The 24490-nt window shown below is 37.0% G+C and overlaps 1 protein-coding gene across 3 annotated transcripts in view; it reads left to right on the plus strand.

The window, feature by feature from the left end:
• Positions 1–24490, plus strand: part of GRIA4 (glutamate receptor, ionotropic, AMPA 4) — a 217047-nt gene that overhangs the window by 103154 nt on the left and 89403 nt on the right. For all 3 annotated transcript variants that reach the window (XM_009999382.1, XM_009999381.1, XM_009999383.1), the window contains exon 4: positions 22481–22665. In XM_009999382.1, coding sequence (XP_009997684.1) covers positions 22481–22665 — 185 coding nt within the window. The remainder of the gene's footprint in view (positions 1–22480; positions 22666–24490) is intronic.

Genomic DNA, 24490 nt, shown 5'->3' on the forward strand with positions numbered 1-24490 from the left:
CAAACAAGCAGGATTAGATGTACCTGCACAGCCACCAAACCAAGACCTCGTGTAGGATTACAGAGAGGGGTGTGATGACTGACAGAAGTGCTGCGAGGGATGGAGGAAATGGACACAGGCTCTTCAGGAAGGAGGGAGTGGGAAGGTGAGGAGCTGGACCTGTGATCTGTGCAAAGCGAGTGGCTGCAGTGTGCAAGTAGGTGCCTGCAGGGCAAGCTGGCCCAGAGCATAGGGGTCAGGAGCAGAGAACAGATGAGCAAGGATCATGTGGTGGTACACCTGCTACCTGTTGGCTCATCAAGAAGTGGAAGCATATAAAACCTTTAGACAGGTGGAGAAAGCCTCAAAACTGCAGGCTCTGGCAGGGGACTTCAGCTGCCCTGGTATCTGGCCAAAAGGTGTTAGGGCAGAGTGCAGGCAATGCAGGAGATTTCTGGAGAGCATCCTGATGATTTATTGAAAGAGGTGATGAGGGAGATACTAGGAAGACTAGGATAGAGCTGCTGAATCTGCAGTTACAAGCAAGGAAGAACAAGGCTGGAGATGTGCAGGGCAATGGTGGCTTTATTAGCAGCCACTAGGAGATTCTGAAGTTAAGGACAGAGAAGTAAGCGAGACATACAGCAGAGGCACAGTCCTGGACTTAAGCAGAGTTGGCTCATTTAGGGATTTCCTGGCATGATCCAACAGATTTCTACCCTGAAGAGGAAGAGGTCCAGGAAGCCAGGTGATCTTCCAGTAGAGTATCCTCAAAGGACAAAGATGGTCCATTCTGAAGTCAAGCAAGCATGGCAAAAGTCAGCATGCATAAATGGGGAACTCCTCACTGAGCTCAAATACAGAAAGGAGGTCCACTGAAGATGTAAGCAGGGACAGTCTATTGGAAGGATTGCAGAAGCGTAGCTCAAGCATGAAGCTATGGAGCAGAATGGAAATCAACACAGAGTGTGAAGGGCTTCTGAAAGCATATTGGCAGCAAAATGAGGAACAAAATCCTGTGAATCTACTCCTCACTGGGCAGTGGAAGTAGTGGCCAAGAATACAGAAGTCTCAATGCCTTTTTATCTTGGATTTTACTTACAAAATCTGCCCTCAGCCTTTCCAAATCGGTAAGCTTAGGGGCAAAATTGGAAGGAAGAAGGACTGATTCAGAGACCTTTTAAGTCTGTTGCATTTATATAGACCCATAAGACCAGATGCCTTCCATCCAAACGTGCAAAAAACAGCTGACATAATTGAAGGCTGTTCTCTACAGTTTCAAAAGATGACCAAGGGAAGGTTTATGATGACTAGGAAAATAAAACTTCATGCCCATCTTCAAACAGAAGAAAGAGGATTTTGGGAAGCATGGGCTGGTCAACTTCACCTCAATCTACTAGAGGATTATGGAGAAAATCCATTCCTACATCTATGACAGACAAGGAGGTGATTTAGAATAGCCAGCATGGATTTACCAGGGTAAGACTGTGCCCAACCAATTTCATAACTTTCTACAATCAAAATGCTGTCTCCATTAACATGGGAAATAATAGTAGATGTTGTTTAGTTGGACTTAAGCAAGGCTTTTGACATTGTCTCATAAGCTATTGAAAGCTGAGATACAGTTTAGGTATGTGAGTGATAAGGTGGGTGTAACATAGGCTGCATTGTCATGCTGAAAATGTTGTGATTAGCTGTAGAAAACCCAATTTCCAGCCAAGCATTGGTGGTGTGCATTAGGGGTCAAAAAGGGAATTAATAATCCCTGCCAAATCTATTAATGAATTGAACCCAACATGTTTGCAGATTATTCAAAACTGGGGGAATGACTGATCAGGCTGGGCAGTAAAAGTTCAATCAACACAACCACAGATGTGCCTCAGACAGGAGAACTTCAGCAGTGAGAACTTCAGCCCTGGAGGCTGATGGGTTAGAAAACAGCTTTGCAGAAAAGGACATGAGGTCCTGATGAGTTGAACATGAGTCATCAGTGCACTGGGTTTGTTCAGCCCTAGGTTGACAAGGCTACAGGGGCATCTTACTAAAGTCTTCAACTGCCTGATGGGAGGATGTGGAAGAAGCCAAACTAGTCCTCACAATGCTAAGCAAAAGGAGAGGAGTCAGTGCTCAAAAGTTGCAACAATGGAGTTTATTGTTCAATATTAGGAAAAATTCTTCACTGTGAAAGTGATGAAGCACTAAAATAAGTTGTCTAGAGAGTTTCTAGGGTCTCCATCAAAAGCAGTTGAGCTACTGCTTGGGGCTGTGAAAATAAATCAGGTGGCATCTGAAGATCCCTTCCAGACAAAATGATTCTGTGATTGTAACAAGAAATATGCACAGAATTCTTAATTACAGTACCAGAGCGGTATTCTCGGCCAGGGTTGCATGTGAACTCTATTCATAAGTGAATAGCTAGCTGCAACTTCATCAGTACTTCCTAATGTTGATAAATGGAGGGATGGAGCACACAGACAAGGATTTGGGATGCCCTAGGAGACAGACGTTGAACATGTTTTGAATGCAATTGCCCCACAGGGTCTTCTGAGAAAAACAGCTTCCTGCTAGGAAAAATCTGTGGCTGATTCATTCCTTCTTCAGCATTGAAAACCAGGTTTACAAAAGCACTGAAATGCATAATTCCCTTTGTTTTCCATAGGATATTGTGATACTTTGTGGTTCTTGTCTATACATTCTAGCAGGTCCTTTTGAGAAATAATATTTATTCTATTGAGGATCTTGTTGCCTATAATTTAAACACATATTTTCATAGAGTCATAGTATCATAGAATGGTTTGAGTTGGAAGGGGTCTATAAAGATCATGTAGTTCCAACCCCTCTGCCATGGGGTTTACTCAAAGGCCAGTCCAACCTGGCCTTGAACATTTCTAGGGAGGGGACATCCACAATTTCTCTGGGTAACCTATTCCAGTATCTCACCACCTTCGTCATAAAGAATTTCTTTCTTGTATCCAATCCAATGTACTGTCTTTCAGTGTAAAACCATTGCCCTTCTTTCTGCCACAAGAAGTCCTAACAAAAAGTTTTTCTCTCTCTCTTTCAGATAAGTCCCCTTTATACATTGAAAGGTCACAATAAGGTCTTCCAGCAGTCTTCTCTTGTCCAGCCTTAACAACCCCAGTTCTCAGACTTTTACTCTGTTCTGGCCCTCTGACCATCTTCTTGGCCCTCCTCTAGACTTGCTCCAGTAGGTGCCTGCCATTTTTGTACTGGGGACCCCAGAGCTGGACACAGTAGTCTAGGTGAGTTCTAAGGAGAGCAGAGAGTAGAAAGAGAAGATCACCTCCCTTGACCTACTGGCCACATGTCTTTTTATGCAGGAGACAATTGGCTTTCTGTACTGCAAACACACATTGCATACTCATTTCCAATTTTTCCTCCACCAATACGCCCAAGTCCTTCTCCTCAGGGCTACTGTCAATCCACTGACCCCCAGTCTGTAATGATACTGGGATTGCCCTGACCCAGGTGCAGGACCTTGCACTTGGCCTTGTAGAACTTCATAAGGTTTACATGGCCTTAGTTTTCAAGCTCGTCAGGGTCCTTCTGTATGGCATCCTCTCCTAGCAAATTAACCATACCATTCAGCTTGGTGTCATCTGCAAAATTGCTAAGGATGCACTCAATCCCAGTGCCTGTCATTAGTGAAGATATCAAAGAGTAGTGGTCCCAGTACAACCCTAGAGGGACACCACTCATTACTGTTTCTATTTGGACATTGAGCCATTAACTGTAAAACTTTTGATGCAGCTATCCAGCCAATTCCTTATCCACCTAACAAACAGTTCATCCATCAAATCCATATCTCTCCAATTTAGAGATAAGAATCTTGTGGAGGACTGTATCAAAGGACTTACAGAAGTACATGTAATTTTTACCTTTTTGAGCATTTTTAATTAGGGAGACAGAGAAAGGGACACATTAAGTACTGGTAATGAAATTGTGTATTATAAGTATTACTGTTTTCATTCCTCTACTCCCCCAGAGAACTGTGTTAGAAAGACTGAAGTAGTTTGTATTAAATCCATTAAAATATTTTACTGTGTTTTGATTAACCACTTAATTTGCAAATGTGCACCTGTCCTTCTAAGTCTCTTATAAATAATTGGGTTTACATTGTACTCTGCATGCCTTTTGTTGTTTTTTCTCAAAACCTGAATCAGAATCATAGAATGGTTTGGGTTAGAAGGCACCTTAAAGATCATCTAGTTCCAGCCTCCCTGCATGGACAGGAACACCTCCCACTAGGTCAGATTGCTCAAAGCCATGTCCAACGTGAACACTTTCAGGGATCCACATCTTCCCTGCGGAATCCATTCTAGTGCCTCAGTACCCTCACAGTGAATAATTTCTTTGGAATATCTAATTGAAATCTTCCCTCTTACAGTTTAAAGGCATTACCCCTTGTCCTTCCTGTGTACCCTTATGTGGGAGCGAACAGAGGAGTAAACTATTTGGCAATAGTAGGTTTATTTTGAACGTATATAAAATCTTAACAGTTTCAGTCCCTAAATAAAATGGAGTTCTCTGGTGTGGACATGAGGCAGAAATTTTCAAGTCTTTGTACATTAATAAGAGGGGGGGGGAACAGGATTTCCTCATCTTTGTGGTTTACAGTCGGTATCATAATGGTTTCTTAAAAAACAATATTGAAGACCTAACAGGCATGTGGAAGTATTTCTACACCAGATGTGCCTTTCCCTGCCCCCATGAAAAATGCTAAGTGGATTTTTTAATCCATTTGTCATTATTACTAAACATTTTTAAAAGTGGCAGATTACTGTTCATAACTTTCATTGTTTCATTGGAAATTGCTGTTCTGCTTTCTGAGCACCATATTTCATCTTTCTCCTTCTTAAGTATCAAGAGAGTTTTTTTACATATTAGAGTTGTTTCAAAGAACCCTGAGACAAGTCCCAGGGGAGTGCAGTCCTCATGAGATAATCATACCTTTGGAGAACTGAATTTGCTTGGCTACTATTCATGATTCAAGTTGCTGTAGGATATGATTATTTAATGAGATTTCATGCTTGATTATGTGAAATAGCTTATGCATTATCTAACACTTTTTTCACATTTTTATTTTTCTTCCCAAACTTAAATATTTTTTGCTTTAAGAAGAGGATTGTTTGGGTTAATGTAAATAATGCTAATAATTATGAAGAAAGTTGTTGTTCTCTTTTATTTGGAGTGTTGGTTATATGAAAAACTTAAAGTAACATAGGAGTTGACAAGACTTCTACCCATGGCAATTCTTGGGGCTTCTCTTCAGGGAAAAGGGATTCTGAAATCTGCTAGGGCAATCATCACTATGCACAGAAAAGAGTTTAAAAGGCATGTCTGAAAATGAAAAGTGATTGTTTTTCATAAATATATTAGGAGAGGAAAAGTAAGAGAAGGAGGAACTTTTTAAGCTAAAGGACAGTGTTGACTCAAACCCATAGCAGTGTAGAAATGGCAAAAACAAGTTAGTGAATTTACATTGGTAATCAAAATATGATTGAGCAAAAGTGGAAGAAGGTTGTAGAACAGCCAGTAGGTGAGCTGTATGGAAAAGAGACTGAAGTACTTTTAAAAGGGAATTCGATTATTTTTATAGTTAGATTGTGTGCAGGTGTTTTGTCAGAGAATAAATTTTAGTTTTTGAAAAAGGATATATGTGTTGTTTGTAATATCATCTGCTTTCTCGTATAGTGTTTCTGTATTAACTTTTTCAAATGGCACATATATCTTTTTGAGTAAGATACCTTATCCAGCATTATACAGATAGGGGACAGAGATGTTTGGTCATTGGTAAATTAATAATGGTAATTTTGGGAGAATCTAACCAACTTTTTATCTTCAACCCTATATTAATGATAAATAATATAGAATGCTTTGAAAAGACTACAGAAGAGAAATTAAACATTGTCAATAACCAAACTTCATGGTACTGATAGAACAAAATAGGAACTCTTGCTATTTTACAATTGCCAGACTTTTTTTCCCCATTCACAGGCTTCATATTGTCTTAGTCTTGCAAATGTCAGTGCTTTTAAGGGAAAATCAGCTTTATCTAAACAGTCCAAGAGGAGTGCAAGACAAAGACAAAGCGATCCTGTTCAAATTCTCAACGAACATCTGGGATATAAACTGAGGGTCAGTGGTATTGCCTGTCTAGAAAGACCACAAAGGTAAAAGAACGATCAGGCTACTGAGAAGATAAAAAAACCAAGAACTGTCAGGATTTTATGTACTTGTCAAGAAAAAGTAAGTTTCTGAAAGTGAGTCATCTGACCCTTTTGTACTGTTTGTCCCTCTGTTTCTTGCTATATCTCACTGTCTGAAGGGGAGGTCTTCTGCCTACTGGGGTCAAGTAACTACAGCTCTTTATTAGATACACCAGTCTTTGATGGGACTTATAGGAAATGAATTCATTTCCCTTTGGATTTTGTCCCCTACCTGATACCTATCCAATATTTTCAGGAAGGCCTTTTCTTCTTTTGCTGTTCCTCTGGAGTGTTGTTATGTTTTACTTGTCAGCTTCAAAAAACCTGAGGTTTTGACCGGCAAAGTGTGCCAGCCTCTTGATTATAGAAATAAACTTTTAATTGGCAAAAGCCCCTTTGAAAAACATTTTCTACCTCACTGGCTGTATTTTACCTGGATTGTCATATAATTGACTGAATTCCCCCAGTAGATTACTGTCAGTACCTTGGGTTTTGTTGTGAGTATGCATACAAAAAATTATTTTGCTTTTAGGTTCCCATTTCTTCATCCACAATGTGTACAGGAGCCACGTGTCCTAGCAAGATGGTGAGTGGGGTATGGAGCCCTGCTTGCAGGGAAATTACAGAGGGGGTGCAACATGCATCCAGAAAGGATTGGGTTGCAGGACTGGGCCCAGCTGCTTACTGATGCCAGAAACAAGCCCTCTGGACTTACCGGATAGCAAGCAAAAGCCCCAGATGAAATTCTCTGTTGAATTGTTAGAGATAAGGTGGGACTAAATAGCATAACAAGGTTTAATTCCCTTTTCATAATTCAGCGTATTGAAGTGTGGGCAGGAGCAACAATAATGACTGTCTAGAGAACTGGAGGAGGTTTTAACTCAAGGTTATATATCTGTGCCACATAATGAGGAACAGTCACAGTTTTTATATGATTATCATCAGTATCTTTGAACTTGATTGCTTCAGTCTTTAGCTGATGCTTAATCTGAGCCTTAGAGCGGCTAGACACTTGGAGTAGCTTGGCACGCTGTTTTCTGAAAAATGAGGAAGAAATTACTGAATGTGATTTTGAGTGCTGTTAACCTTGTTGTACAGAAAGATAATTTAGGGTTATTTCCCAATCTCTTGGGCACTTGTCACATAATTTTTACCTTTTGATGTGGATACATTATGTTTGTGGCTTAAATCTTTGTTTTTGTGGAAAAAAAGCATTTAATTAAAAAAAAAAAAAATAATAGCACCATAAAGTAATAATATCAGATAGTCAGTTGTAACAAGTCTATGGATCTGTATTCCTGTAATATTGCTGAGATGCCTATAAATCCCTGTAAATACAATTAAGTACTCTTAATGCTGCATAGATTTGATATGAAAGAAGAGTCCAGAATGAAGACAGCTTGCAAATCCTGAAAAGACAAAAGGAGTGGTATAAGGAAAAAAAAATCCTGTGATGCTTACTTATAAAATGTGCCTACTTTATTGCCTGCTCTTTCAAATTCTTTATTTCCTGGTAAATTTTCTTTTCCGTTTTGTTGACAAATCCAGATATTTTGCAAATGCACAGAGCACAAATCTAATATAAAATCTATTTTTTAAGTGTATTTGGTTATACCAAGTGTCTGACAGTACCTTGTCAGGTCATTCTTTTTAAATCATACTTTATAAGTTTGTCCTTTACATGTAGCATGTACTGCAAGTTATATTGTTGTGAAATTTGGCCTGTGACATTTATTTGACCTAGGATATTAGAGTTACTGTACAAAAGCAGATTCTCAGAAGCCTTTCCAGGATGTAGATGGAAGTTCCTAAAAATGATGTAGGCCTTGGCACAGGCCTTTGTAACATAGGTACAGATATTTTATTAGGTATTTTAAATATTAGATATTTTACCACAGTTTAACTATACATCTTAAATGCATCAGGGCAGGATATCTTTAGCTGACTTTTTAAAATCTGAGTTGTAGTAAATCTGCAGGATAGAAAACCTTTGGAGTTGCAGAGAAACAGTGTAATAGAGAAGTGTGGCTTTTAGGTCAGAATATGAAGAGTTATTTAAAGAACAGTGTAGGTTTCAGATTGGAGTATTACTGTCTTCAGCATACAGACCTTTTCTGGTACCAGTTTTGAGTGGCATGAGACCACAAGTTCAATTCTTTTTGGATTTCAGTTGACATGCAAGCCTGGAGTGTGCCTGGAGCAAGTTACTATACCAACAAAGAAAGTTGCTATTCAAACTGAATGTTGAAATGTTAGTTTGCTGGATGTTATCCTTAATAAATTTCAGCATTTCCCTGGTAAATGCTTTGTCGTGTTTGTCAGCATGGTGGGTTTTTTTTAGTTTCCTTCCTACCCAGATATTGACTGCCTCGGATATTAACTGACTGAGGTCATTCCAGGGTGGAAAAGTACTTTTGCTATTGCAGTCCATTGAATATGTCACACACTGTGGTTCTCCTCTGTCAGAACATAGCTAATATTGACATAAGGGCATGCTGACAATGAACTGTCAAGAGTGTCATGAGTTCCAAAGAGAAGAACCTATGCTTAATACAGTTCAGATTGTGATTTGTGATGTTTACTACCCAAATTCACCTATAATGTTTGATATGCTTTGTGACAGGACTGCACCTTTAGTGTATGGTAGTAGTCCTTTGAAGAAAGGTCCCCTTCCTGGCTGCCTTCCTTCCAGCTGTAAAGTCTTTGGTTGCATTTTCCTGTCTGGTCCTTGGTTAGCTTTCACTTAAGCTTCTTTTTGTCAATTGCATTTTCACCTGGTACAGAATTTGTTGTACACTTAAATTAAATGCTCTCAAATTCTAATACATTGGATTTCAAATACTGGACCAATTTCTTCTTCTGTAAGTTTTTCCATTGAAAGTCCATATAAAAATATTTATGTTTATGCAACAGGATTTGTTGTATATATTATAAGTAATCCTCCCCAAAAAGCAGTATTTATAGTGTTTCTCTAGTTCTTAGTCTGTGAAAGCACAACTTAAAATATGGAACTTGTAGTGACTCATCTGTAATCTTGCAAAAGAATGACAAAAAGGAAAATGCCAAGTAAATCAGGTAAAGAATTTCCTCCAAACTGTATTAAAAAATAAAAATATAAATGAAACCAAATATATGTCTTATTTGTATTATATTGGATATTTTTGATCCTTGTACTCTTAAGTTGATTACTGAATATCCATGTGAAAGTAAGGTGCTTAATTTATAGACCGATAGGTATGAAAAATGCTTTTGGAATGTGTTGTTGACCTAACTAAAAATAAAAGTAGGAATAAGCAACTTGCCTATGAGCCTGTTTGGTTTCCAAGTTCTTCTTTTTTGACACCTTTTCTGAGTACGTACTTTGTACAGTACCTAGAACAATGAGGCCTTTGAGCACAACATTATTTACATAAATGCAAACAATTATTCCCAGCAGGGTGCCTAAAATTTCATCCACATTCTGTATTATATGGTGTATTCTACAGACATGTCTCATATTTAATAATAGTTGTCTGAGGATCAGAATAACCTTTTTAATCATGAGAATAAATTAACGCCAGACTCTTTTGCTGAAAATTGACTTGTTCATCTAAACTACCATGAAGATGAAAGCTAAATAATGGATATTAGAATTTTCAGGCAGTGATAAGACCTTAAAGAATTATCTATCAAGTAATTACTACTCTTTTTCTTGCACAAAAAAAAAAATAAAATCCTTAGATTAAGTCACTAAGGTTTTTTTTTAAGTGATACACAAGTGATACACAAGTCAAGGTGTCATCATCAGTGGAATGCTAAAAGTAAGTAAAAGTGGTATTTTGTTGAGTATCGTTCCATTAATAGATGTTCTATGCCTGCTTTGCTTTTTAAGGAAAAACTTCTTTGTGTCTCTCACAACCAACCTTGGGAGACATTTACAACATGGTGCTTCAGAGTAGCTCCAGCCCATGGAGGCAACCTGGCTCTGGACAGAGGTCTCAATGGGGGAGAACACCACACATGAACACTTTGCCAATTCACACCCTTCTTTTCAACTGCAGTCAGGTCTATATGCAACTTCTCATGAAGTCATTTGGTTTAGATGTCCTGCAGTGTGTAAATATTGAGATTGTTGTCCTGTACTATTTCTAGTGTTAGCAGCTCAGCAGGGAAGCTTATATCTCTGCAAATTATCTCTCATAAAACCATCTCATAAGAGGCACAGGCAAATGTCCAGTTTCTGTAATAGTGATGTTTGTATATTTGTAATTAATTAGCCTGAGATCAAAGATTTTGAACCTGATTTAGCAGATCACTTTAGCAGGAGGAATGAGGTCACCCTGTGTCTCATACCTTGGAAGACTTTACTGTGTACATCCCAGCCTGAAGTCACAGCCCAGACCTGCCATGTGAGTGTTCCCTCAAGGTGCCAGTAGGCATAACTTCAATAACAGAAGCAAAACACGATGTGCTTATGGAATTAGATGCAATTTTACAGCTGTAGTCTGATCTCCTGAAGTCATTTAAGGATCCTCAGCAAAGGAGCTGGGTGTGGTCTGGGGCTTTCTTCCACTCTGCTTCCGGAGAAAATGCCCTCAAGTATCGGTTCTGTCCCACTGACCTTATTGGAATAATGCTTCAGCCCTTGGGTTAAAAAGGCTGGACACCACTGCATTAAGCAGACTGGAAAATTAAAATCTCCATTGTATCTCTTGAGGAAAATAAGATAGTTGAGGTAATGTATATTGTTTAAGATGCTCTATTATGAAATAATATCTCATCAGTCACATTTAAAAGGTCAGTGGAAGCAGAAAACAAAACATAAAAAAATATTAGTGGGCAGCAGTTAGCAGTTTAGTTGTTGCTTGGTTTTTTTTCACAGTAGTTTTGAGCAATAAGCAGAGAGACTTGTTCCAGACAATAGTCTGTCAGAAAATTCAAGATAAATAATGTTGTATACCTAGATGGATTATCATACCCTATAGCTTTTTCAGAAACAGATTTTAGTTTCCAAGTACAGCAGCGGGAACCTCAAGGAAATTGATGAAAGTGGGATTTTTCTAGTTTTATACTAGTACAACTGAAATAATACCATATGTACTATTTTATTTTCAATTTAAGTTACAGTCTAAAATACCAAACCTACGTTCTGGGACATCTAAAATATTTAATCTCTACTGAGCAGTTACTGGGGTCTCGCTTCTCATTCCTCTCAGATACAGAAAGCCCTCTGTTGTATTTTTATTTTTCACCTCAAGATTTTGCTGCCAGTTCTACATCTTCTACAGCTTTTGGATATTCTTTTATAAACTACTTAGCCACTGGAACAAAAATGGCAAAAAGTTTACCACCTCTTTGATTATTATATTTTGTACCATGCTGCAGAGTAATTTGCGCTGTCTTTTTCTGCCTTGGTGGTATCTTAGCACTGCTTTTGTGCTGTGGAACTGCTCCAGATGGAGAGATGAAGACTAAACCACCCAAGACACTTTCAGTCCTAATGAACATGACACAGTGGACTAGGGGGCATCCAATGACACATCCAGAGTCCCCTGCTTTCTTGAGAGGGGAGGAGGAATCTAGCTGCCTCTGTTCTCCTGGGTAGCAGGTATGCAGACACCATGTCATCCCTTTGTTTCCATCCATGAAGATGCCCTAGATGGAATGTCCATTTTTATTAGATGCTGTTTCCACTTTTTTTAAAACCTTTATGATTTCTTCTAGCCAGTCCTATGCAGAAAAATTCACTCATGTTCATTAAGACTTAGGATGTCACCAGAGTGCAATTTTCACTGAATAAACAGCTGTTCAGGGGAAGAAAAATACCCAGCTCTAAAATGAAAGAAGTTCTTGAGACCATTTACTTTCAAAATGGTCAATGCAAGTGCCATTGTATAATGAAACGTCACAGGCACTTAATTTTTATGGAGCAGTTATTGGCTGGTCACCATGTTAATTTTCAGACATTAATGCCAAGGTCAGTTAAAACTAACCAAAGTCCAGATCAACATATATTCAGGATGAGAAACTTGCCAGGATTTCACCACAGTTTTCTTATCCTAACCTGTTTTCAGACAGGCCAATGGCAGCTTTTAATGTCTCTATTCTTTTACCTGTTACCTTTTCATTATACCTTGCCCATTTCCATGTTTCCCACTAAATGTCAGTTCCTACAGCTGAATCGCAATTTGAATTGTTAAATATGTTCATTCTACTAGAGCTTTGAACATGGGTTTATGATTACTTCTTGGAATACAGCTTGCCTCAGTGGAACATAATAAATTAGTCTAATCATATGGTGAGTATTTACTTCATCCTGTGTTTGTTCCTGCTAGGAACTGAAATTGTCTCTGTAATTGTATGCAAATGCCTTCAACAGAATAATCAAAGGAAATCTATGCCCATCCTCCACCAGGGAAGCATAAAAGTAACCTAACTTTTAATTCTACTTAAATGAAAAGTTGTATCTTCATATGTAAAATGTAGATAAAAAATAGAAGAACTGAAATTGAAAGTCATATGAGTAGCAAACAGATACTTTGCTAATATTGCAGACTGCTTTTTATCCTGCTTTTTTACATATGAACAATATTATGTAAATAGTGGTCATGTCATTGAAGCTAAGAAATAACAATATTAGAATTTTTCCCCTGAAAATACATGAGGTAGATGATAAGAGCTTTTAAGAGCTGCCTTCAGAGAGTGCCTGTTTCCCTCCACTGCCTGCCAAAGGACACTGAAATAACTAGCCCAGACTTGACATTGAACATTCAGTTGAGATAAATTATCCTGCAAGTCTTCACTCCAAGACATATTTTATTTATTGGCTTTAAATCATTCTGATATGCTTCTTTGAACTCTGTTGAATATTTTAGCACTTTTTTTTTTTTCTTTTAATTTTTATTTTTATTATGTGGACACCAGAAAGAGCTTTGGTTATGTAGGAGTTGTCCAGTGTCCTCAGTGAATATCATATCATATCGTCATATCATCCTAGCCTTCTCTTAGAAGAGGGAGAAGAGTATAGAAGGAGCTGAAGCAGACTCTATAAAAATTCTATGTCTTCTTTGCATGCTGTTTTGCACAGATTTATATAAAGTATTTACATATGTGCACATATACGTGTGTATGTATTTATTTGTATGTACATATATAAGTGTGCTTCTGTCTTGGATTGTTTAGAATAACTCATTAAAATGCTTTCTCACCTTTTTCCCTTTTTTTTTTTTTTTCCTTATAGGATTTAGTTCTTTTAAAAATCTCAGATTCTAAGCTGTTTTCAGGATTTAGTTAAGAGTGATACTTACAGTCCCTCAGAGGAAGTGCCTGAGTGGTGCAAGATAATTCAATGTCATCACTTTTCAATAAACACTGCTAAATGAAATCTTCAGATGCTTACCCAATTGTTGCTTCAGTCCAAAAAGAATCATGTCTTAATTCTAGTCTACATCAGAAGAGAAATAAGTTAGTTTTAGAAACTGGAAGAAAATCATATATCTTTAGGCTTATCTCTAAGTTCTTAGGAAGAGGCAATCAACTTTTAATATATTTGTGCACTCTGTGACAGTTAAAAAGAAATTATAAGACTTACTTCAGCCTCATTTCAATTAAAAGGTAACTGTATTATAGTCATAGCACACCAATTTTAAAGTCTCTCTTCCAGGACATGACATTTGCTGAAAAAGTTAAGCATTTGAGAATACAATTTCAAAAAATCTTAAAATAATTCAAAATTTAAAATCAGAGATAATGTGACTGGGATCTATAAGTAGAACCTTTAGAAGGAGAAATGTCCTATAAATTATCTGCTCTGTAGCCATAAATATGGACATGGGCTCATGTGCATAGAGATAGAAGTAAGGCTGCAACTCTGCTTCTCAGTGTGGATTGTTAAATTCCAGAAATTGTTCTGGCATTTTTCTCTCATGTAGGTATTAGAAACAATATTGCATTAATGCTGATAGGCAGAGATTGCCAGATATTTCATTATAAAATACTAGTTTTCTAACAAATCCCTATAAAAAGAAGTAACAACAGTCAGTTCTGTCCTAGGGTACAGGTATCTGATGCATGAACTGAAGTAGGTGCCTTCTGGAGAAAAATAGTATGTGACAATAGAGTTAAAGACAGCACCATTACACATTAACTAGAATACACACTGTTACTGCCAACTTTAAGATAGACCAGTTCTTGAGTTCTTTAGCTTGCAGTCTTAATATTCTTTGACGTGGTTCTTTTGGATGTTATTTATATAAGGGTCTATGTACAATTCTATGTCATCACAGGGCAAACGAAATCCTATTAAAGTGAGACTAGAGACCTCTGTTTTGGGGAAGCTAGCAATTTCTGGAAAATAGCTTTGCATCAATTAAAATATTGTGGAAGAAAGGCAATTTATTTGTTTCAATGCTACAGTCTATAGGTTTTAGTGAAATGAGGAATTTTGGCTTTGAAACATTATGCTAAAGAATAAATGTTTAAGTTATAATGTATAAAATCAAGTAATATTTACAAATAAGCTGGATATTTGTCAAATTAAAAGGAATAAGAAGAACAAGGCGGGGGGAGGGGGGGGTGTAAGTTAAATATTTGATAATACAGAAAAACTGGAGAGGGGCTTTTCACCAGATGTGAAAGGGTAACGGTTTTAAACTGAAAGAGGGGAGATGTAGGTTAGACATCAGGAAGAAATTCTTCTCCCTGAGGGTAGTAAAGCACTGGAATAGTTGCCTAGGGAGGTTGCTGATGTCCCCTCCTGAAGGTGTTCAAGGCCAGGTTGGATGAGGCTTTGTGCAGTGTGATCTAGTGAGATGTGTTCCTGCTCATAGCAGGGAAGCTGGAACCTTATGATCTTTAGGGACCCTTCTAACCTTAACCGTTCTATGATTCTATGATTTTCTCTCAAAATAAGTTCACAGTTTCCTGATTGCCCTCCTTTTTTTGAAATACTGATACATTTTGTCCCTAATGAGAAACCCAAGATGACATCTGAATACTCAGAGACACTATTTAATTTCTATTGTTTCTTTAAAAAGAGAGTAAGCCTAGCACCTGCTGGTTTTGTTGTTGTTTTGCTCAGTGGCTTAGTGGCTGTTTTCTTAACGTAATAGTTTGTGAGGTTCTGATAACATACAGTTTCTGATTTAACATTCAAAGTTCTGAAGTGCAAATTTGCTACAATTTGCTAAGAATGTGGCTTCAGGGCTGCTTATAAACTTCAGAGAAGTCTTTCAACTTCCCACCTGAGTCAGTTCTAGCTGAATCCTTTGTCATAACTAAATAATAGACAAATAGAAGCAAAGAAAATATAGAAAACTAACAGGATACATAAATGTATTTTTGTTATATATCTGTAACTATGCTTGCATATACTAATCTCTGTGCATGCTTGTCTTAAGAAATGTCACTGAATTTTGAAATTTGTTTGAAGGCTTTTAGTGAGGCATCTGAGAACTGTGAAAGCTAAAGCAAAACTATCAGGGCTTTTTTTCTTCAGTCCCTCTCAAGATTCCACTCAACTTTATCACTTGGCATTTTTATGAGACATCTTTACAGCGTATTTCAAATGAAGGTAGAAGACTCTGAAATGCAAAGGGACTTGCTGCAGAGTGAATGTAGCATAAATGGGACCTGACATAGCTGAATCTTTGATCATGAATTCCCATTGTAGAAAAGGCCAAGCCTCCTCCCATACGCTCACTTAAAGTACATCATCTACAGGCATCATTTGCTTGTAGTTTTATATCCTCCTCAGGAGAGAAAGATGATTAAGTACTGCAGGTGAAGTTACACACGTACCAGTCTCTACAGGATTAAGGGATAGAAGGACAGAAAGTCTGACCATAAATCACTGCTAGAACTTGTTTTGGAGGTGTCTAAAAACACTGAGAAAATATTCAAGGTCATAGATCACAGGGAGGTGACAACCATGAACCCAGATCATAAAGGCAGTTTCCTTTACCATCAAATATTCTGGAATCTTCGAAGAAAATAACAATAGAGGAGATGTCTAAACTAGATCCATTATTTCCTCTTTTTTTTTTTTTTTTTCAGACCATCTGTAATAAAAATTTGAGACAGGCATTTCAGTAAGACCTGTAGTAGTAGGATGAGAGGTAATGGTTTGAAGTTAAAAGAGGGTTGATTTAGACTACATATAAGGAGGAAGTTTTAATGGTGGTGAAACACTGGATGAGGTTGCCCAGAGAGGTGGTGGAAACACTCAAGATCAGGTTGCATCTCTGAGCAACCTGATCTAGTTGAAGATGTCGCTTCTCATTGCAGGGATATTGGAATAGATGACCTTTAAAGGTCTCTTCCAACCCAAACTTTGATTCTATGAAAAGTATCCTGGTCATTGATATTATATCTGACTTAATTCACAACCTACATCATAACATATATTTAAAAGTACATAGAATTTGGAAAGCTAAGTAACCCAAAAAGTGGATTTTTCAGGATAAAGGAAATTTCCTCCTTTTAAAAGTAATGGGTTTTGTAAGCACTGGAGGGGAAATAAATAAATAAATAGGTGTCTCATTCCGGTAGGGTTTTTTACACAGGTTGCATGAAGTTTTATTAAGTGAGCTACAGAAATTTTATCTTGATAAAATTTATAGAAGATATGTAAAACTCTGGTCATGCATTTGAACTCAGACTGTCAAATAAGGAGGTGTTATACAGTGATCTATTCTGCTTGCAGTTTTTCCCATTATATTTGTTAATTACTTGAATGAAGAAATATAGAATACATTTGTTAAACTTGTGGACCATAAAACATCTAAAGGACTGTGTGTACTTTGAAACACATTTTAAAAATACATCACATTTTCACCAATGCACTTCAGGAAAGGCTGGATCAGTAGCAACACATTCAGAGAAAAGCAAGGAAAATTGCCAGAATGTAGGCTAAATATGTTCCACAAGGAAAACCTGAAAGAACACTGTTTAAGAAAGAGAAGTGCAGGCAGAAAAGAAATAGCAGTTTTTGGTTTTCTAAAGGGTTGCTGTAAAGACAAAGGGAACAAACTGTTCTCCAGGTCTACTAGAGAGAGTGAGAATGAGTGACTTTAAATTGTGCCAGGGGAGATTTAGGTTAGACTTTAGGAAACATTGCCTAATGAAAGGATAATTAATAAAGGAATATATTACCTAGGAAGTTACAGAATCCTCATAAGAGATTTTAAAGAAAGATATCTGTCTAGAATGATTTAAATATAATTTTTCTTGGGGGATGGAAGGATAGAGAAGAATAGATGGGATTATTTATTGAGCTCCCTGTCTTATTTTCCCTGTATCGTTTCTATGAATTAGACCCAAGAACTCAAAACACACCTGTAGTTTTAGCTTTCACTCTTGCTTAAATTGACTGGTTTGTATATACTTTTTGTTGAATGTTCTGGCTGCAACTCCAAATGCAGAGAAAAGTGTGCATGCAAATGAGTTATGTCAAAAGTTGTATGATAGACCTTATAAATCTTACTGGTTGTGTTCAAGTTCTGGAAGCTGTACACTGACCACTCATTTCAAACAAAACCATATGTCAATAAAAAGGTGTTAATCATGCTGAGGAAGACTAAAACATGCTTGAATTTGAGTGTTTGTAGTTACTGGTTAAAAGTGCGAACATGCATCACTGTAATGTCTGAATTCATCTCGCCAAGATTTGGCCAGATAAATGGTAGGTATTTTCCCTAAGGCTCATGTCTAGACTCCCTCAGTATTCATCAGAGAAAGAGAAAAGCACCTCTGAGATAGATTTCTTAGACAAAAAAATGCTTTTCTACAGGACATATGTCTCTCCTTTGAAAGCCTGGATCATTAACTTAGACACTACTTTATAGACAGCTAGAGTTAAGTGACATGAATCCAATCCTGAATGTCAAAAATATTGGCTTACCCATACCATATGATTTAATAATTTATTCTTCACTTCTACTGTGTTTTGGATTTATAACAAATTCATTTCTTCTCTTGATCCTAACATGAATTGCAATAGATGGAAGTAGCTTTCAGAAGATAGTTCCAGCATTTCAGTGGCTGTGACTATTGGGATCATAGCTAATCTTGGACTAATCTAGACACTTTACTGTCTAACTCCTGGCAAGATCATCAGGAATGATTGCATGCACTTAGAGGGGCAGGGAAAAGGATTTCCCAGAATGAAAATGCTGCTGTAAGATGAAAGTTATTGAAATCTAATTCTAAGACTGTAATTGATCACTGGAATATTTCTTGTGAAAGCAAGCAAGCAAGAAGAAAAACTAAAGGGGAAAAAAAAAAAAAAAAAAAAAAAAAAAAAAAAAAAAGAAGGAAAAGGAAACAAGCCAAACCAGGAGCTTTCCAGCAGAAAAATAAGCCAAGACAACACTTCTCTTAGCTTTTTAATTTATTCCGAACACACTGAAGAGATTTAGATACCAGATTCTATTTCATCTAAAATAGATGAAATTAAGTCATTAACTCCCAAAGCAAAACTGAATCGGGGAAAACCTGGCTGGGTCAGCAGAAGACAATAAAAAACCTGAAAGGCCACTGAGCTTTTATACTAAAAAGATCACTCTTGATTTCAGCTACTTGGGTAGAGGGTGGTTGTGTCTGGGCTCCAATTATAGATATATTGCAGTGGTTGGATGAATCCTGACCTCCCGAACTCCTGCATTTATCATGTGATCTTAAATACCAAAATTGCTGAGGTGTTTTACACACTTTAGCCTTAAGAAAATGTCCAAGTCTCTCTAAAGAAGTACTAATCTCTCTCTAAACAGATATAAGACCAGGTGCACATCTGGCATTGTTCTTGTGTGGCTGATGCATTTTGAAATGGAAAAATACCTATGGAATGTGGAATGAGGGAAGCACAGTTTAAAAAATTCTGATACTTTCTTTGTGAGATATTAAGCTGTAGTATCAATGCAAACGCATAGATTTTATGCATTGGGCATCTCCAGCTCTGATTTTACAGGGGAAAAAAAATAGAGTAGTTCTTCGTTTTCATGTATCTTGTTTTGGGTTTTTTTTTTCCCACCATAAAGACTGTGTGGTATCTTTTTAGAAAAAAAAACGTAGCAGCATGTTAGATCCATGCAATTCCACCTGACCAGAAAACAAAAGCAAGGAGAGAAGGGCTCAATAAAGTACCATATTTGTAGACTTGTCCTGTCTTTGGTTTGGTTCCAGTATATTGAGGTATATTGGTATTACTGGTCCTTAAACGTTTGTCAGCAGCATGTGCATTTGAGCAATGGCCTACAAAAAGCAGTTGGCAGACATCTTATCCTAGGTCATTTGAGGATAATTAACCAGAATTACAGTTCCATAAAGAGGAAAAAGAAGCCATTTTTGCCTTTAACTTCCTTGCATTTAGAAGGACTTTGTCTGTGTTTCCAGGAAGTTGTACTGGTGCTTAACCTTGTTCATAAATTTGCTAATAAAAAACAAAGGAAAACAAAAACAAAAAACCCAACAAAAAACAACAACAATACAAACAAACAAACAAAAAAACACTCCAGGAAGGACCAGAAGCTTGCTGATACAGGCCTCCAAGCTTCAACAGGTTATGTTTGGGTACAATAATTTGTATTTTCTGATAAATGAGTTATCAGCATTTCAAGGTTGAATTAGTTGGTGAGGAAAGGTTACTATATACCCTTACGATTGACATAGTCTGAAATACTTTTTTTAAATAATGTTGTTTTGAAAAACATTGCCTGAGCATCTCAGCTGATATGAGTTAGCCTGGGTTTTTTTAGTTTGCTTTTGTGCAACAAATAATATTTCACAATACACATAATGGAATGTATTCCAGAAAATGAATCATTCGTCTGCAGCATAATTGAGGATAAACAGCAGAAAACCAGAAAATAAATACCTTTTACACAACAGCTGTGAAATTCATAGAGCCATAGAATCACAAAATTATTTGGAAGAAACCTTAAAGATCATCTAGTTCCAACCCCCTGACATGGGCAGGGACACCTTCCATTAAACCAGGTTGCTTGAAGCTCCATCCAACCTGGCCTTGAACACTTCCAGGGAGGGGGAATCCACAAATTCCCTGGGGAGTCTGTTCCAGTATGTCACCACCCTCAGAGAAATTAATTTCTTCCTAATATCTAATCTAAATCTACCCTGTTTCAGCTTTAAATTGTTACCCCATGTTTTATCACTAATGTTTACTGTCTTTACTTGGGCAAAAATCTTTCTGAAGTTTAAGGATTTTGTCCAGAGATACTGCACTCCATTTCTGAGAACTACTTCACATTAGTTTCAGGGTTTTTTGCCTTATAAAAATGATTGCAGCACTATAGAATTTTTTTTTTTTTTTTTCCCCTTTTAGCTGTAGCCAAGTATTTTGGACAAATTAGTATTCTCCTCATCATGTCTAATTTTTATGCCAAGGCTATGAAAGCCTTTGTTCATCCTGCGTAAACTCCAGTCTTGTTGTTCCTGCACCATGAATAGATGACTGTGCCACTGCTGATTTGCACAGAGGTTCCAAACTCTTCTGATGGAGATGTTGCACCGTATCCAGTTATTACCATTTAGCTGTACTATGCTATATGTGAAAGACATGCTAACATGAGAACCCACAACTGAGTGCCAGCTACTGACAAGAAGCGATGGAATCTTGAAATACCTAAATGAAGACAGTTGCTAATGAAATGTGGCAAGTCAAACCTTGATCCAAGGCAGAAAAGCTTTTATATGTTTGTCTGATATTTGTCATGCTTTATGCTAGGTTAAATTCCCAGTTTGATCAAAACAAATCTTAGTAAAGTTGTCCAAGCAAAATACAAATAGAATAAGGGGATGTCAATTGCTATTTCCAACACCATTCATTCTGAATCAAAGAAAATGTTAATTTGTGTCAGGAAGCTGAATTAAGTAAATGTTGACTGCCTCTGTATCAAAGATCAAGCCAAAGTTGCAGTGCAAATGAAGCAAGACTAACACTAGAGTAGCTTTAATGTATGTCTATATATGGATATGAATAGGAAATGAAGTAAAAAATACAATATTTGGGAAAGAATCTTATCATGATTTGCAGAGATAATTGCAGGCAAAAAGGAGATTGATTATAGCAACAGGAAAAGAAGAATAATTATGCAGCAATTAAGAGGAGGGCTGTGTGGTTCTTTGAAAAAAGTAACAATCATTGGGTTAAAAATATATGCTGAGTACAGAAATGGTTTAATACTCAATACATCAAGTATTTTAGTTCATTTCCTAAGATAAAATATTCTCTCATTAAATAACTGTCTCATTTGTACAATAAGACAGGTTGTACATTTTTTGTAGTTATAAATGTTTGTATTTTTATCTTAAATATGTCATCTGAATTAGAGAAAAAACCTAGTAAGCATCCATTTCAAACTGCAGGTACATCGTGTCACAATGATAAGATACAGATTTTAATTAAATATTTCAAGGACTGCAAATGTTATAGAACACAGTAGAAAAATAGCTGCTCCTAGATTAGTAAGAGAACTGGTTTTTTGTGTCCCAAAACTCTCATATTCTGATAAATGTATTGTCAACTTATATTTTACTGGAGGCAGAGATGGGCTTGGGTGGGTTTGTAGATCTTCTGACAGTTAAATCATTAGCAACAATGCACTCAGAAGTGCTCCTTCTGAAGTGTAATTTAGATTCAACTTGCAATCTATGGGAATATAATTTCTCTTCATACATCTGGACTGGTGAATATGTATAAGCATAAACAATCAAAAAATGAATTCACATTAAGAAGCACTTAGAATTGCTTGGATTAGATGTAAAAAAATTTAAAATTAGAACAAACCAAAAAAGCAACAAAAACACAAAACACACACACACACAAATTTAAAATAAACCAAACCAAACCAAACACTCAGCAATGAAAAAAGTATTTGAATGTCTAACATGTTGGCTGTGTAGTATACAAATACTTCTGGTGAATGAGTGGGCTCAGATTATTTATTTGCTGTGTTATGAAATGCCCGGATGTAGAAACCTGCACAAAATCAATCTGAGTAGCTCAGTACTTGAGTAGAAGAGTTTGTATGTCTAAATCATATGAAGATTATCCATAATGCTAAAAAATTATTCCAAGGGTTCTGATCATGGCAATTATAATTTTTGTTAATTGCACACGGTGCACTCATCACAGCTGGCAGCACAGGTAGGGATGCAGTCTCTTATTTCTTTCCCTGCAGGAACCAATATTAAGAGAAATACTATTGATTAAGTACAATTCATATTCAAAATATGCAATGGTTGTGTCACTAGTGTATTGTATCCTTTTCTTTTAGGTTATTCAATACTTCAAGCTATTATGGAAAAAGCGGGACAAAATAGCTGGCAAGTCAGTGCCATCTGCGTGGAGAATTTTAATGACGCCAGTTACAGGCGGCTTTTAGAAGACCTGGACCGAAGGCAAGAAAAGAAATTTGTAATAGACTGTGAAATAGAGAGGCTTCAGAATCTCTTAGAACAGGTAATACCTGCTTTTAATGTCACTGCAAGCACATTACTGAAACTCCAGATAAGATGCCATTGTGCATTGCATTTTGTTTGTTTTTTTCAGTGCAAATGAATTGGAAGTGAGGTTGCTTGCTCTTTCTTTTCCTTTCTTTGTGAGTCTGTATTTGTATGTCCACTGGTCTGCTTCGTTTTCTTTTCCTATAAAATTCTTGTCACCACAGCCAGCACAACAGTGTGGTGAGGCCCCCACTTTGTGCCCACGTTCCTGTATCTCCACACCTAGTACACCTCACATCAGAGCTGGTGCAACAACATTTGTGCTGTTAAATTGCCAAGGTACCCTTAGTTCATACCTTCATGGTGGTAAAAATCAGTTTTGTTTGAGGAGAAGGAGCTTATTTGAGTCCATTATTAACATTCAATTACCATATTTATTTCTATCCATAAAATGCTTTAAAATTATTATTACACATATTTAAACTTAAGTTTTACTACCTTAACAGAGTGTTTATGAACATGAAGAACAGTAGAATAAAGGTGCTGTTGAAATGAGAAGGAAAGTCAGGTTCTTCCATAAGTTACTCATGGAAGGCTGCTATTACATAAAGAAAATACCAGACAGACTGGCTTGCACTGGGTAGTACCTGTATCAGTGTATTAAGAGAAGATAAATCCCTGCTGCTCTGATACGGCAAAATCTCTCTCTATATAGTACTTATGTATGAGCTCTTGCTTGAATTATGGTAACAATAAAGTAATATTTTGAAAGAAGCATTTTGTCAAATGACAGGAAAATAACTTAGGGTTAACTATATGCTTCTCTCATGATCCCACATATTATGCTATGTGGTGCAAGCTCATATTCAGTACCTGCTGCTGCTGCTGCAGGAATTACAGGGAATGAATGCCATCTGCTGGTGGTAGATCCTCCACCGCCACACTACTCTTCTAATGTATTAGAGAATTTTAAAGATTTTGTTGCAAAAATGTTCGTGATACATTTGCCACTGAAGTTACAGAAATATAAAATGTCGTTTGTGATACAGAAATGCATGAAATAGTGCTCACAGAAATATACACTCCAATCTTGCTTTCACTGGCAGCCGATAAAGAGGGAAACTGAGAATTAATAGTATGGCTGATTTAACAAGGACTTTTTCCATGACTGTTGCCAAGAGAAAAACAGGTGATGCCATATTGCTATAGATACTCATCTGGCCTTTTTAAAAATTATTATTCTGAATTCCATTATGTTTTAACACATGCTTTCTGTAGTTTATAATGAAGTCCTCCCCCAGTTCAGCCTATATTTTAGTAAAACAGAACAGCCAATTTGAGGGTCTTTCAAAATACATTTAGAATAATATTTTCTCAGCTCTGTGTGTGCCCATGTGCATGTACCTGATTCCCTTTACACAAAATGCAAATGTGACTTAGGAAAAGTATGCAATATTACCGTAAGTCTTGAAGTACACCCACCATCCTGTGCTGAGTTATTGCGGAGTATCCAGTCAGTTTCAAAGCAAACTGAAGGAATCCTGTATGCATCTGGATCTCACCGATCTCTCGTGTACATTTTATTTGCTTCCAGGAGGTGCTACCGATTTTCCTTTCAGATTGGAACCTGCGTAGTCAGTTCCTTTTTAGGAACATAACCTCTGCTCCTCATTTAGATTATGCAGAACTGAACTGGATATTGATTTTAACATTATTAGGTTTTGACCTCTTCTGACTTATATAGGTTTAGATTTTGCATGCCTAAATTAGGTACCTAATGCCAGTATGTTAGGTCATAAAAATGTAGTGCCTGGCCTTGACAAACTGCATCAGACATGCTG

The sequence above is a fragment of the Chaetura pelagica genome, unplaced genomic scaffold (assembly GCF_000747805.2).
Source record: "Chaetura pelagica isolate M959 unplaced genomic scaffold, ChaPel_1.0 scaffold85, whole genome shotgun sequence".
NCBI classification, from domain to species: domain Eukaryota; kingdom Metazoa; phylum Chordata; class Aves; order Apodiformes; family Apodidae; genus Chaetura; species Chaetura pelagica.